At 36.6% G+C, this 14587-nt stretch overlaps 1 protein-coding gene across 5 annotated transcripts in view; it reads left to right on the top strand.

Moving 5' to 3' along the window:
* LOC123526406 (neprilysin-like) overlaps nucleotides 1-10317 on the top strand; it is a 36889-nt gene extending 26572 nt beyond the window's left edge. For all 5 annotated transcript variants that reach the window (XM_053522952.1, XM_053522953.1, XM_053522954.1 and 2 more), the window contains 12 exons: nucleotides 1602-1730; nucleotides 2263-2361; nucleotides 2713-2790; nucleotides 3740-3843; nucleotides 4095-4153; nucleotides 4928-4979; nucleotides 5706-5773; nucleotides 6717-6847; nucleotides 7263-7328; nucleotides 7803-7901; nucleotides 8519-8595; nucleotides 9377-10317. In XM_053522952.1, the coding sequence (XP_053378927.1) occupies nucleotides 1602-1730; nucleotides 2263-2361; nucleotides 2713-2790; nucleotides 3740-3843; nucleotides 4095-4153; nucleotides 4928-4979; nucleotides 5706-5773; nucleotides 6717-6847; nucleotides 7263-7328; nucleotides 7803-7901; nucleotides 8519-8595; nucleotides 9377-9476 (1062 nt within the window). In that variant the 3' untranslated portion in view covers nucleotides 9477-10317. The remainder of the gene's footprint in view (nucleotides 1-1601; nucleotides 1731-2262; nucleotides 2362-2712; nucleotides 2791-3739; nucleotides 3844-4094; nucleotides 4154-4927; nucleotides 4980-5705; nucleotides 5774-6716; nucleotides 6848-7262; nucleotides 7329-7802; nucleotides 7902-8518; nucleotides 8596-9376) is intronic.
* The last annotated feature ends 4270 nt before the right edge of the window (nucleotides 10318-14587 follow it).

The raw sequence follows: 14587 nt of genomic DNA, 5'->3' as shown, positions 1-14587 counted from the left end.
ATAGCCCTTGTTACATAGACTAAGACATGTTTGTCCGTTCGTTTTTTTAAATGGTCTGTTGTATTCACACCAATAAGTGCAATTACGGTTATCACCTTTAAATAACGGGAATAACGGTTTAACGGTTTAGTACTGCATGGTGAAGTAGTTCAATCCTTACCGTTATCCCCTTTCATATATTCCTACTATAAATAGTAAATGTTCGATTATTCAGAGCTATAAAAATAAATCTGTGTATTTTATACTTCTTTGAATAAGAATACCATCTCAAAATTCTAACACTGAAATTGAGGGAGCCGGTGCCGATAGAAAATTTTGTCCGAGAGGGTTCCCGGGCCGGGTGCAGAGAGTCAAGTGGAATCCTGTGAGACAAAATTGCACCGACCGAGAGGGATCCCGTGCATTAACGAAATCGAAAGTAGGGCGTTTTAAGGAAACTTGATGAAAATAACCGCATAAAGTGTATTTACAAATTAGATGGGATCAACGGCTTCACGTCTAAGGTACTAGATACTTGTTAGATATATTCAAGGAAAGTCGTATTTAAGTTCCATAAACATGGCACGATGTTCATCCGAGCTAGTACCCTCGGTCTACATTCCATCTTCGTTTGGACGTGTGTCAACTGATAAAACAAATGTAACGATAAAAAAGCATCGGTAGATAGCTACGTCTTCCCGTGGTTCATGTTTTTATGAGGACGTAAAATTTGATTTGCCGACCTCCCTTTCAAAGCGGCGACGTTGGATTTCATTGTTTACCACAAAGAAGGTCCTGTGCGCGAACAGAGTGGGATCCGTTTTCTCATTTACCACAGAGAGGGATCCGATATGCATATACACCGTAGAATCATTATGCGCCTTTTCCTGGACATTCATGGAAAGCTTGTGACGTCAGAATGCTTGATGTCCCGGCAACCGTCATTAGCGCGTTATTTGATCTTTCATTTTATAGCTTCAGATGTAGATCTAGATCTACGCAAGATTTAGATTAGCCTACTGAAAAAAAAGTGAAATATATTTCAGCTTAAGCAAATTTAAGTTTGGTATGAAATACAAGGGATGTTCTGTATAAAGTGCGTGAGCAAACCCCTACCTGTTACACACCTCTGACTGTCTTATACATCCCTAATTGAGCAAGAAACAAGGTGTAACAACCGCGACCTCGTTACATCGCCACTGACTGTTACAGCAATCGGTAATATAAATGTTACACTTTTTTTCGAAGCTGTATCGAGGAAGAGCAACTGTTACATTCTTACTGTTTATGTTATCATTAGTGGTTTATTTTTAGTCACAAAATGTGTTTTTATATGTTTCACTTTTTTATTTGTAACAAAGGTAAAAACATTTGTCGGTTATTTAGTGTGTACAAGGGTAGTATTAAATTAATAAACTAAAATTTTTATACACCTTGAGCAAATAGGTTATAAAAAATGCAAAGTTTCAAAAAAATCGTGTACATATACAACATTTTACAGCACTGGACACTAACTAGCCTGAAACAATTGCCTTCTCTGGACTCTATATCCTCAAGCCAAGCCATTCCCGTTTAGAAGGAATTTTTATTTATTCGTTCAGAAAATTATTTCCTTTTCTTAGGTTGTGTATGGAACAACATCGACTACTGACAGGTGGAAAGACTGTGAATCTTATACTACGAGTTTGTTTGGCATGGCGGTAGGGCACATGTTTCTAAAGGAAACATTTGACGAATCTGCGAAGAAAGTGGTACAGTGCCTATTTACTTACGTTCAAAGCTGCATTATGCAATTAGTATTTTGCACATTATACCACAAATAAATCTATCATGACAGTGGGAAAGGATCCCCAAGATATTTTAAGTTCGTCGAAAGAGGGATTAGTTTATATTCTACATATACCTGAGCATTCTGAGTTCGGAGAGATCAGTGTTTAGAATGTGAAACAACATGTATTAGATCGACAACATTTTAGGCTAGTCTTTTAACCATTCGCCCGCTTTGCTTACATGATTGCTTTATATTTGGATAAATATTTACTATAATTTATGTTAAAAAGCACATCGTCACCATCATTTCGAAAGGCTTAGCATTATATAAACGGTTTCTACCGCATTTTATGTGATTTCGTAGTTTGTATCATTGTCAACTTCACTTCAAAAATGTTTCGCCAGATTGCATAATCAAAAATAATTTTGTATGTATGTTAACGATAAGTGGATGTGCATCGTACTCGTGTTTTTGTGCGCAAGAATATCTATTTTTTTGTCTTTATCTTCTAGGCGCTTGATATGATCAGTAACATTAGAGCTGCTTTTAATGAGCTGCTGGAAGAGCTTGATTGGATGGATGAACCAACAAAAGAACTTGCAAGAGAAAAGGTAAAAATGCTAGGATTTTTTTCTCTCAGGCGCAGTTTAACAGCGCAGTTTAACAGACAAAAAAAAAATAAATTCCTATCTAGAACTTGAACATATACTAAATTCCTGATAGGATATATTTTACCTATATGTGTTGTAATATTTCAGCATAATTGAGCTCAAAGCATCCCGTTTAATAGTACAGGTAATTCCGTTTAAGGACTGATGAAATATTCCAGTTTCCTCTAACATGTTTTATCGACCAGTATATAACGGTTTATATTATACATTTTACATAATAACGACTTCTTTGGTGCGCGTAGCCTGGAATTTTATTACGTCTGAAATATTATGATATTTTTGCTTTGTCAGGCCAAGTCAATGAGGGAATGGATTGGGTATCCGGACGATGTTGTAATTGTGGAGAAAGTAAACGAGCTGTATGAAAATGTAATGCTAATTTAAATTCTATATATCACTGTTGTACAAAACTATACTGGTTTAAACAGATCAAGCTTTTTATACAATTGAAAATTCAAATTTTATTTACGTATACTCTATAACGGTTTTGTAAGTACACAACTATTAATATTAAACATCTCTATACACAGACGTCTTGTGCGTTAAATACTAGTATTCTAAATTCCCGTAAAATAGCATTTATTCAATGAACCAAACCGGAAGATGTGTATTAATGTATTTTATGTGTTCAAAGGCCAGCTTCGCCATGTGCCTTGCTAACCATTCTCTACTTTTACTCTGTGCATCATACTTTGCATGTCAGCTGCTTTTATTTCTTTATTCCTTCTTTGAACTCAGACCCCTTTGCCAGTGAACAGAAGCTATTATACATCTTTCTATACAGATGATTGGGCATCAGTTTTATCAGTAGTGGTTCTTAAAAAGCTGAAATTACATTTGAACTAATAGAGGATTACACTAAATTCAGTTGCTATCCGTTTCGATCAGTTATCATTGTTTGCTAGTCTATACCGAAGGATATTAGAACCCGCCTATATAAAGCGTGCAGGGAATTGGCGTTGTCTTGGGGGTGGAGGTATGTGACTGGGAATTTTTGTTTGGGCAACAGACAGTTTTAAACCCTTAATTACATAAATATTTAATATAACCCTGTTTATTATCGAATGCCGAGCATGTATTAACCTTCAGCCTGCTGCCAGCTAGTGATCTTGCCTTTGCGACCAGTGCAGACCAATACCGCCTGCAAGATCTTGGTCTGCAGCTGTTCGCTATTCGGTCTGTAAATTTTCAGTGAGAATCTCCTCAAATGATAAATGGTACTGCCCAAATTGAATGATAGACGTCCGTTTTAGAAATTTAGCATGGTAAAGGTTAAAAATAACCATTCCATAATCTTATTTGATATTACCTTTTTCAGGCTACGATAAACAAAACCGAGTATTTCCAGAATGTCCTCAACAATTTAAAGAGAACAGCGTCCACTGGTTTACGAGACCTAAGGAAAAAATACGACAAGAATGTGTTAGTTAAATAAGTATTTTCTTCACAAAAGATATGTTTCTATAAATAGTCATTGGTATTTTAGAAGTTTAAAAACGGTAATGGAAGTTATTCTACCGTGTACTCATTGGTAGATATGTTAAGTAAGACTGTAATACTAGTATACCTGATGCCGTGTACTTTATAGTAATCTGTTCTGAAACTGGTGAGAAACCTTCAGCACAATTGTTATTGTAACCACCAATTAAAACAGACAACATTTTCTGTTTCAGATGGACCACCCCTCCGTCCACAGTTAATGCATTTTATAGCTCAATCCTGAATAACATAAGTAAGTTCAGCCAATATAAGTAAAAGGTATAGTTTGTTTGTTTGTTCTGGGTTTAACACCGTTTTTAACAATATTTCAGTTGTGTAACGTTGGGCAGTTAGCATAACCAGTACTCCTGGATTCTGTACTAGTACAAACCTGTCCTCCACAAGTAACTACCAACTTCCCCACGTGAATCGAATGATTTCAGAGACAATGTATTCTATCAAATTGTCGCGGAGAACGGGGATCGACCTCACGACTCCGCGATCCGTAGATCTATGGTCTCCCTATTGAGCTAAGCGGGCGGGCTTAAAATAAATTTTAAAAGAAAATTTGCTAGAAGTAGGTAAATCAATACACGGTTTATCAGATCATTTTAATGAGATGCCTTTGTATATGTCGTAACTCAAAATTAAGCAAGAACAGGCAAGACATGGTATTCTGGTACAGATCAGTGCATTTTGATACATGTTAAAACGCGATTGTTTTATTAAACATTGCAAAGGACCTGACTATGGATATATTCTAGGAAATGCGTTATACATGAAATAGCATTAAATATTGTATATGGCAAATGCCTAAAATCAGTAAAACACGTGCTAAAGAGCGACCATTTGGCACTTAAGACCTCCAGCTTTATTTCCAATGTAAACTATGGAAGGGTATGCTTACTTTTACTGTAAATTTTAAACATTTGAAACCGGACTCGCACATCATTTGAATTGGAACCCATGCAGTCAGAGAAACATTTAGGCCTTTGGTGTAAATGAAAATACTTTTATTTCTTTACAGTGTTTCCAGCCGGAATATTGCAGCCACCATTTTATAGCAAGGGTCAACCGAAGTACGTTTTTACACTATGCTTACAGTTTTTTCTTCTCTGTCATTATATTCTGATTCATGTCCAAGGAATTGGGGCGGATGGGGAGGAGAGGGATTAAAATCTGTGTTATACAGATCTAGTGTAAAATGTTTTAGAATATCAAGATAATGTGACATGGATATCATTTTTCTATTTGTACTTTGGAAGTCTTCTATTATTGTCAAACGTCTGCTCGAACTATTTCGGCTACAAAATCTGTATATAAATACCACTGTATTGTAAATTTACCTATAATCTCGAGTCCGCTTCCTGGAAAAACCAGTACTAGTGACATATGAGAAGTCATGGTCGTGACCCCAATGGGGCTCGAACCCACCACCCTGGATGGATTGAGCAGCCGACATCTTAACCACTAGACCGCCGCTCCCCTTTTTAGACTTAGAGACCACCTGTCAACAAAGACCACTACTATGCATACTTCTGTTTTTCATAAGCAGTTTCAGTGAATGAATAGCAGAAAACTTTGATGTTAATACTAATTAATGTGTCTTTGTTCCCAATTTCCTTTGACAACAGTATGCAGTGCGTCTCAGATACACTGCTTACTTCAGTTATACCACTATTTTGTTTTGATATTTAAGCTCCACTCTGTACAGTTAATGTAGCACTACAAACTTTAAAGAAAACACACTAGACTATGATACAAGAAAGCATGTCTCATAATTCATCAAATCTTATACACTGCAGATCGATGAATTTTGGCGGAATTGGTGTAGTTATAGGACACGAAATTACACATGGCTTTGATGACAGAGGTAAATTAAACCGCATTTATACATGATAATAATAAGTATCCCATGGAACCATCACATAAGCTGGTGCATTAGTATGCCAATATCTAACAAGTCTGTAATGACTTGACACCCGTATTGTCCTGCTGTTAGTTCATACAGTGCGTATATGTACGCGGCCATATAATATCGGTAGAAAAGCTGAATATTATTTTCATTAATAGATTATTTTATTTCCATGTAGATCTATCTGATGTAAGACATTTTAAAGTGACCGTTTAACAAGCTTGTCGATAACATACTAGTATATGTTTATAATGAAAGATTTACACTTGATTAATGCATTTCTGTTAAATATTTGTTACTATGATCACAATACTGTACATTCTAGTCGTTCATTCTAGTCGTAAGAGGGCCCCATGGAAGATTAGCTTTGCTAAATGGGTTACCCTCTTTAAATAAAGAATTTACTTACTTACTTACTTACTTACTGCATATGAAGTATAAATTCGCTGTTTCTAGCTTATTTGTTTGAAAATCTGTAAGAAAATTCTTTACAACCATAGACCAATCAAATTATAGCAGGCTCAGTATGATCGAGTTGGTACATTAAAGGTTTAGAAGTGTACGACACCACTCACGCCCTCGCCACCCGGCCGTTCCCCAAGCACCGGCAACACCGAAACTCTTATTATACAGTTACACTGTGAGGACTGCGTGATCCCAAATGACCAGAAATAACACCAAGTCCTAATAATTCAAGATTTACCTTTAATTTCGGGTTAGTAAAAACCTTGAACTATAAGTATTTTGGTTGTACTTCAACATCAAAACAAGAATTTGTGCTATGTCTTGATTGTATGTTTAGACGGAAGGTCTGGAACATTTACAAAATATCCTTACCAAACGAAAACGCACGGACAGAAAATGCTATGATACTAACAAACTATTGTGGTTTAATTTACAGGACGACAGTACGACAAGGATGGCAATCTAAAAGAATGGTGGGATGCTTCAATTATTACAAACTTCAAAGAAAAGGCACAGTGTATTGTTGATCAATACGGTCAGTTCGTAGTACCAGAAGCAAATTTAAGTGTAAGAGAACTTGGTTTATTTGAAAAAGCATAGCTGTATTAGCACTATTTTTTTCCAAAAAAGACAAAACTTAAACTTTAGCCTGCTGGCGGCAAGTGATTCTGCCTTTGTGACCAGTACAGACCAAGATCAGCCTGCACGACGGACGCAGGCTGATCATGGTCTGCACTGTTCGCTATTCTGACAGTAAATTTTCAGTGAACATCCATTTGATAAACAAGCGGTATTGCCCAAATTGAATGATGGACCAGTCCATTTTAGAAAATTAGAGGATAAAGAAATACTTAAAAGAAGGCATACTTATTCGAAAACACACATGAAAGTACAAGTGTTTGTACAGTTCATCTGCGCCATTGGTTTCTCAAGACCTAAGTTCAATATGAACAAAGTATATAACTGTTCATTTTAATTTTAGGTAAATGGCATCAACACACAAGGCGAAAATATAGCAGATAACGGAGGACTCAAGCAAAGCTTTCGGGTAATGTTAACTTCAAACAAATCAGACTGGACTGGAGACGCAGTTTTAGGCCTCAAGTGTATTAATAAGATGTGAAAAACGGGATTTCGATAAACTTTTCATAATGAACGAAACATGAATAGACACAACTACTCTAAGTGCCACTGATTATACCAAGTCTTCCCTTACTTGAATTCAGTGTTGTAATATTTTCTGGTCCTTCGGGATCATGGTGTCCATTAATATATCAGTCTGTAACAAGTGTAATAAAACTCCGCTTAAGCCGGTGATAGTGAGGCGTGAGGAGTGTTGCACTTCCCAGTTCCTCTGAAAACAGACTCGGACAAATCGAGTCTGCTATTGTTTTGCTTGGATGCATTCTATGCATCCAAAGGAACATCTTTTATATTTCATTAATTAAGAGACCTCTTGATGATCTTTTTTTTAACCAGAAATGCCAAGGACTTCTACAGCACATTATGATATCTATTTCAGGCATACAGAAAATGGGTGGAACAACGTGGAAGCGAGGAACCGATGTTGCCGGGGCTGAATTTTACTAACAACCAGCTGTTCTTTATAAATTTTGCTCAGGTTTTGAAATTGTACTTTATATCAAAATTATTTAAATGTCTATAAATTACAATATTGTGGTATTAATCGCCATGTGGCTAGTCGGTTTTCAAAGTATCATTACTAGTTCAGATGACCTCCTGTCATGCAAGTTTTTCCAGGGGTTTGTTTCTCGTCGTGCTTGTTCGGTTTGGACTGGTTTATGCCTATTAGTATTCTTTGAGTAAACTTGAACATTATCAGTATATTCATACTGTTCTGTTTATAATGGAATGTTTTACATTAAGATATATAACGTCCTCTTGTTTATTTTTATATCTAAACCACTAACAACAGGGATACATTTGTTGGACGTGTCAGTTTACCGGTATATGTTTTTAGGGATTTGTAAATGAGAAAAATTATCAGTCAAGCCTGGTTTCCGCTTGAATAATACAGATTTAAAAACTGAATAAAAGTTTATGACTGCGTGTATAATTCATTCAATATTTAGCTAGCATGCATGTCACGAGTATACTTTCATTTCATGTATAATCTGCAAATAATACAATGTCTTTCTCTTCGTGTTTTTTTTTTGTTAAATATTTTCAAAGAACGTAGTCAAACTGAGAGGTGTTTAACATTATATTATATTCCAGATCTGGTGTAACAACATGCGTAAAGAAGGTATGATCAATTCCATTAACAATGGTGTTCACAGCCCTGGTCAGTTCAGGTACGTACATGACAAATCTCTATAGGCTATTTTAAGTTGGGATATATTGAATCAAGGTTACATTTCAGCTCAGCTTGTTTTACGGTCGAAAGCCGTAAAATGCTTTCAAAATGTAGTTCATACAGTTTAATAGGGGTATGTTTTAACGCTGTAAAGGTATCAACAACGTAAAGAAAACATCGTTTACGGGACTTCTTTTTTCAGTCCCGCTTGTTTCTAAATTACAAATTATAGGCGCCCCAACTTCAACCATATCCAATAAGCATATTCAAAGAAATGTTACATATACATGTATTCGTTTTGATGCATTGGCAATAATATCCCAGTGCTGAAATTTCACATTTAGGCCCGTTTAAAACTAGGGTGATAAACAGGGCCGAAGTGACAGTCCTGAAAACAAACCGGGGTTTGGGGATCGTATACATCCCCAGTGGGGTCAAGGGGCAGAGCCCCATGTAGGATGCCAAGGGGCAGTGGCGAATACGCATTTTAAGCTTTACCTTCTACATTCGATCTAAAGATGTTCTAACTATATTTTTCTTGAAATTCTACACACCAAAATATCTCAGTCGAACTCCTCTTATTTTTGGTATTACTTTACCATAGCCGTAATAAATTTCTAAGCATTCAGTCGTACAAAACACGCATTAGACAGGTAGATTGTTGGTAAATACGTTCATATTACTGTGGTTTTGTAAGATACTGCTAAACATGAAGAAAACTAAACGTTTTATGACAATGATTAAATTGATAGAACTATAAATATTTATTATATTTTCAGAGTGATCGGGACATTACAGAATTCTGGAGATTTTTCAGCTGCATTCGGCTGTAAGAAGAATAGTTTCATGAATCCACAGAAAAAGTGTTATGTGTGGTAATAAGTATGGCGATAAATCATTAAACGATCTTGATATTAAGATAACGACGAAATCACGCGCTACGTCTGAAATCTCGATAAAATAAGATTGAACGAGGTAGTTTTATCTCCATAACTTGCATAACGAGAAATATTTAGATTAAATATTTATTGTATTACTTATTTTATGAAAATTCTTGTTTCACGTAACGTATTTACTAAATCTATACCGAGTGTGTCTGTGATGTGTAGTATAGTTTTCAGAATTAAAACAAGAGTAGATGCTAAATACGCGGGCGATTCAGAAAAGTTAGTGTTTGCTGCATTACTTTACGTTTCAAAAAGAGGTTCAGACATGTCTTAATAATGTTAAATATCAACCACTGAAACAAGAATACACGAACGAGGTTCAAGCACTAACACAGGAGTGTCAGTTCAATGCCAAAATATTTAATCAAGTATTTTTATTGTCACGATATAGAAGAGGTTGACAAAGCCTGTTGTGTTCCTGTATTAATAAGCTTGTACTTACGTGCCCGGTTCGTAAACATTTGTTTTAAAATTTGTTAATAAAGCAGGCCTAGTGGTAAATCGTGTTTATGAACATCGACTTAGATTCGTTTGTTGTGCCGTCTGTTATTTTGAAGGACCGATGAACATTTTATTACGATTGATCTTGTTGTGTGCGTACTCTGTATTCATGAAATCCTTATTATATTTGTCTCAGATTAGGGTTTTGAATTTTAAATATCTACACGGTGTTATACTCTTTTTATGTATATATCTCTTGCTATGTTATTTCTGTAGTCCATATGTATAAAATGTATTATGCATTTTATATAAAAAAAAACTTTGTTGCTTTTATTTAAAAAATACTTTTAGGATCGTTTTCTTCTCCACATCCCCAATATCCGTGTATGATCGGGCGAATTCTCCTCCACCCCCATCAATACCCATGTGCTCCTCTACCTCCCCGATGTCCGCCTTTGAGTGGGCGAATGAACCTCTACCACAACCTGCCCAGATTTCCGTCTTTGACAGGGCGTGTCGGGTCATCTACCTCGACCTGCCCAGATTTCCGTCTTTGACAGGGCGTAGGACGTGTCGGGTTATCTACCTCAACCCCCTGAGAACTCCGTCTTTGAGCGAGCGTATAATCATCTACCTCTACCTCCTCAGATATTCGTATTCGCGGGCTGATGATTTTCTTCCTTCAACTCCCTCCACCTCCGTTTTTAAAGGGCCAATACTTCCCTCCCACCGATCAGCGTGTACCTCGCTAGACGGGCGAATTGCTCTTTGTTTTAACATGTAACTTTGGCAGATAAGGAAAGACACACTTTTGATGCTGCAAGTCGTAACAATAAATGCATTATTATGTTCAGTTTCTTTTTGATAAATAGATCTGACGATACACATCAGGTTTGAAGCCTAAATAAACTCGAAAGCGTGTATTTTACAAATGTCAGATTGTATTACACAAACATGTATATCCCTTACTATATTTGTCCTAAAAATGCACAAACAGACGAGACAACATACTTGTTCAAATTTTATCACATGTTAAGATAAGATAAGATAAGATAAGATAAGATGAGGTTTATTTAAAGTCGGCAAGAAAGCAAACATTATAACATAAGCTCTGAAGAGCTTTTGAACCGACTATAACAACATGATGAAAACAGTAAGAACATATTATATAAAAGCTGTAAAAAACAAGAGCTGTCACTAATGGTGACAAATGCCCCCACAGTACCTTGACCTTTGACCTGGTGACCCCAAAGTCAGTAGAGGTGGTGTACTCAATAAGTACTATCAGCATGTGAAGTTTGAAGGTCCTGGGTGAAGTGGTTCGCGCGTAAAGTGCCTTCATGCAAAAAGTTAATGTTGGCCCCTGTGACCTTGACCTTTGACCTGGTGACCCCAAAGTCAGTAGGGTTGGTGTACTCATAAAATACTATCTGCATGTGAAGTCTGAAGGTCCTGGATGCAGTGGTTCGCGAGTAAAGTGCCTTCATGCAAAAAGTTAATGTTGGCCCCTGTGACCTTGACCTTTGACCTGGTGACCCCAAAGTCAGTAGAGGTGGTGTACTCAATAAGTACTATCAGCATGTGAAGTTTGAAGGTCCTGGGTGCAGTGGTTCGTGAGTAAAGTGCCTTCATGCAAAAACTTAACGTTGGACCCTGTGACCTTGACCTTTGACCTGGTGACCCCAAAGTCAGTATGGGTGGTGTACTCAATAAGTACTATCAGCACGTGAAGTTTGAAGGTCCTGGGTGCAGTGGTTCGCGAGTAAAGTGCCTTCATGCAAAAAGTTAACGTTGGCCCCTGTGACCTTGACCTTTGACCTGGTGACCCCAAAGTCAGTAGGGGTGGTGTACTCAATAAGTACTATCAGCACGTGAAGTTTGAAGGTCCTGGGTGCAGTGGTTCGCGAGTAAAGTGCCTTCATGCAAAAAGTTAACGTTGGCCCCTGTGACCTTGACCTTTGACAAAGTCAGTAGGGGTGGTGTACTCAATAAGTACTATCAGCATGTGAAGTTTGAAGGTCCTGGGTGCAGTGGTTCGCGAGTAAAGTGCCTTCATGCAAAAAGTTAACGTTGGCCCCTGTGACCTTGACCTTTGACCTGGTGACCCCAAAGTCAGTAGAGGTGGTGTACTCAATAAGTACTATCAGCATGTAAAGTTTGAAGGTCCTGGGTGCAGTGGTTCGCGAGTAAAGTGCCTTCATGCAAAAAGTTAACGTTGTGACTAACGAACGAACTAACTAACGAACGAACGAACGGACGGACAGTTGAAAATTCGGGGGGCATAAAAAGAGAGACAACTCAAGCAGGTCATGATTAAAGCTATGCTGGAATTGCTGATTTTGACACAAGGGTCTAAAAACTGCCATAAAAAAGATCTGTATAAGACACTGAAAAGAAAAAAAGGACACAACTGTGTATTGCTAGAAAATGGTGTTAAAAGACCTATTATTACCCCAAATCAGATTTGGAGAGAACTGATCAGCAACTCCTTCATAGACGTACAAATTACAAAAACATTTAAGGATTAAAAACAATAAGCAGTAGACATACAGAAACAAACACAAGGAGCATTATAAGCTGATTAAATGATACATCTACAAGTACATGCAAGTGTGATGGGAACAAAGGCAAGCACATTTAAGCAATAAATCAGCAAAATAGTAATAATACATTTCATTAGCACAGAACAAACAAAAAGCAAATAAATGAGAAAAGAGCAAAGTAATAATGATATATTGCATTAGCAGAGCAAACAAAAAACAAAACAGCAAATAAATGAGAACAAAAAGCAAGGAAAGACAATTTATAAATAAATAAGGGAGGACATACACAAAATTTGCATTGAACAAATATTGGCAGCAACCCCTGTGCTGTGTCCCTTCTTACGAACATGCAACACACCTACAATCAGCTCCTGTTTATGGGGACATCAGCCTCTTGAACTGACTGAAGCTTGTTGCAGTTCTGTAATCGTCTGGTAAAGAGTTTCACAGCACGGGGGCAGCATACCTAAAAGAGTTCTTACCGTAGGTTGTTGTTTTTACTCTAGGGACCTGTAAAATGTTTTTTTTACCCATTTTTTGCCTCAATGTAAGGTTACAGTATAATGCACATCATGGATTCATGGACTACTTAATTCTTCCCATGTGTACAGAAAGTATTACAATTGCCGAAATTGAAATTCACTCGAAACCAATAAAATTTTGATGGGCAATCTGATGGACAAATCATGTGAGGATGTTCAAAAACTGTATTTGATAAGAGTTTTTTTACGACCAAGAGATTTAGCGAAATTGGTAGTTTGTAAACAATACCTACTGCCTACTGCCTTCTTGCTGAACGGATAATGTGTAATCACAACAAATTTCTGACGACAGTATTACTATAGCTGCCAGAAGCAATTACTGTTTTATCACACATGATTAAATTCCCATGATGTAACGCTGGATGTGTAGTCCAAATACCACCTGTTCATCATTTAATTGCTACCCAATTATTGCTGATATATTATATGTGTATTTTAAGGATCGCAGCAAAACTTTTGTTCTTATCACCAATTATTATTTGATGTTCATCTTGAGAAGAAAATGACCCAAGAAAACTCTTCATAATAACATTTCCCAGATTTATTTACACAATCTAACTGTCGTATCGGCACTGGTTGAGACAAACACAGGGGCTGAAACATGTTCTTCTGGTGTTTTAATGGACAAATATGATTAAAAGTATTAAATTCTATGAATCCCTGTGGCTACACAGTGAAAAAAGGCCCCCACAGTGTGAAAAAGGCCTGCTCTGAAAGAGCGGAAGCAGATTTTCAATTTTGCGTGGCCTTAGAGAGATTACTAACATTTTACGGTTAGCGACTACTATTTTTTTAAGGTCAGTAACTACTAATATTTTTAAGGTCAGTGACAACCAATTTTTTACAGGTTAGAGACTACTATTTTGTTAAGGTCAGCAATTTCTAATTTTTTAAGGTTAGAGACCACTTTTTTTTAGGTCAATTACTACTGATTTTTTAAGATCAGCGACTACCAATTATAGGTTAGAGACCACCAATTGTTTTCCCATAGACTTACATTGTAACATTATGGCGTGTACGGCCTTCCATACATCGAAACAGGTATATCTAGTTACAAGTTTTTCAAGAACAATCCTAGTTCTACCAAAATATCGGACGAAAAACATGAATAGTGACACTTTATTTAAGTAATTTTCGTGTGAATGAGATGACCCCCTGTTTACATCATTGACATGGCGGGAGAAATTCGTTTGATAAAACTTTTTTTCAATACACATAAAATGTAGCAAAGTTTGTCAAAATGTATAATAAAATACTCTAAATGCAGTGAAAAATATCAATTTTGAAAAAATAATCACTTCCTGGATTTGTTTACATGACTGACCAATCAGAACGCACAGACGTTACCTTATTCCCAGGTATACACTTACCTCATTCCCAGTAAGTTCCCTGTACTTTTTTGAATTGGTGGTCTCTGACCTTTAGGTCAATGACTATAAATTTTTAAGGTCAATGACTACCATTTTTTTAAGGTTATAGACTACTAATTTTTTAAGGTTAGTGACTACTTATTGTTT

The sequence above is a fragment of the Mercenaria mercenaria genome, chromosome 14 (genome assembly GCF_021730395.1).
Source record: "Mercenaria mercenaria strain notata chromosome 14, MADL_Memer_1, whole genome shotgun sequence".
Classification (NCBI taxonomy): Eukaryota; Metazoa; Mollusca; class Bivalvia; order Venerida; family Veneridae; genus Mercenaria; species Mercenaria mercenaria.
The sequence above is the reverse complement of the archived record's forward strand: the minus strand, read 5'-3'. Positions and strand labels throughout refer to the sequence as shown.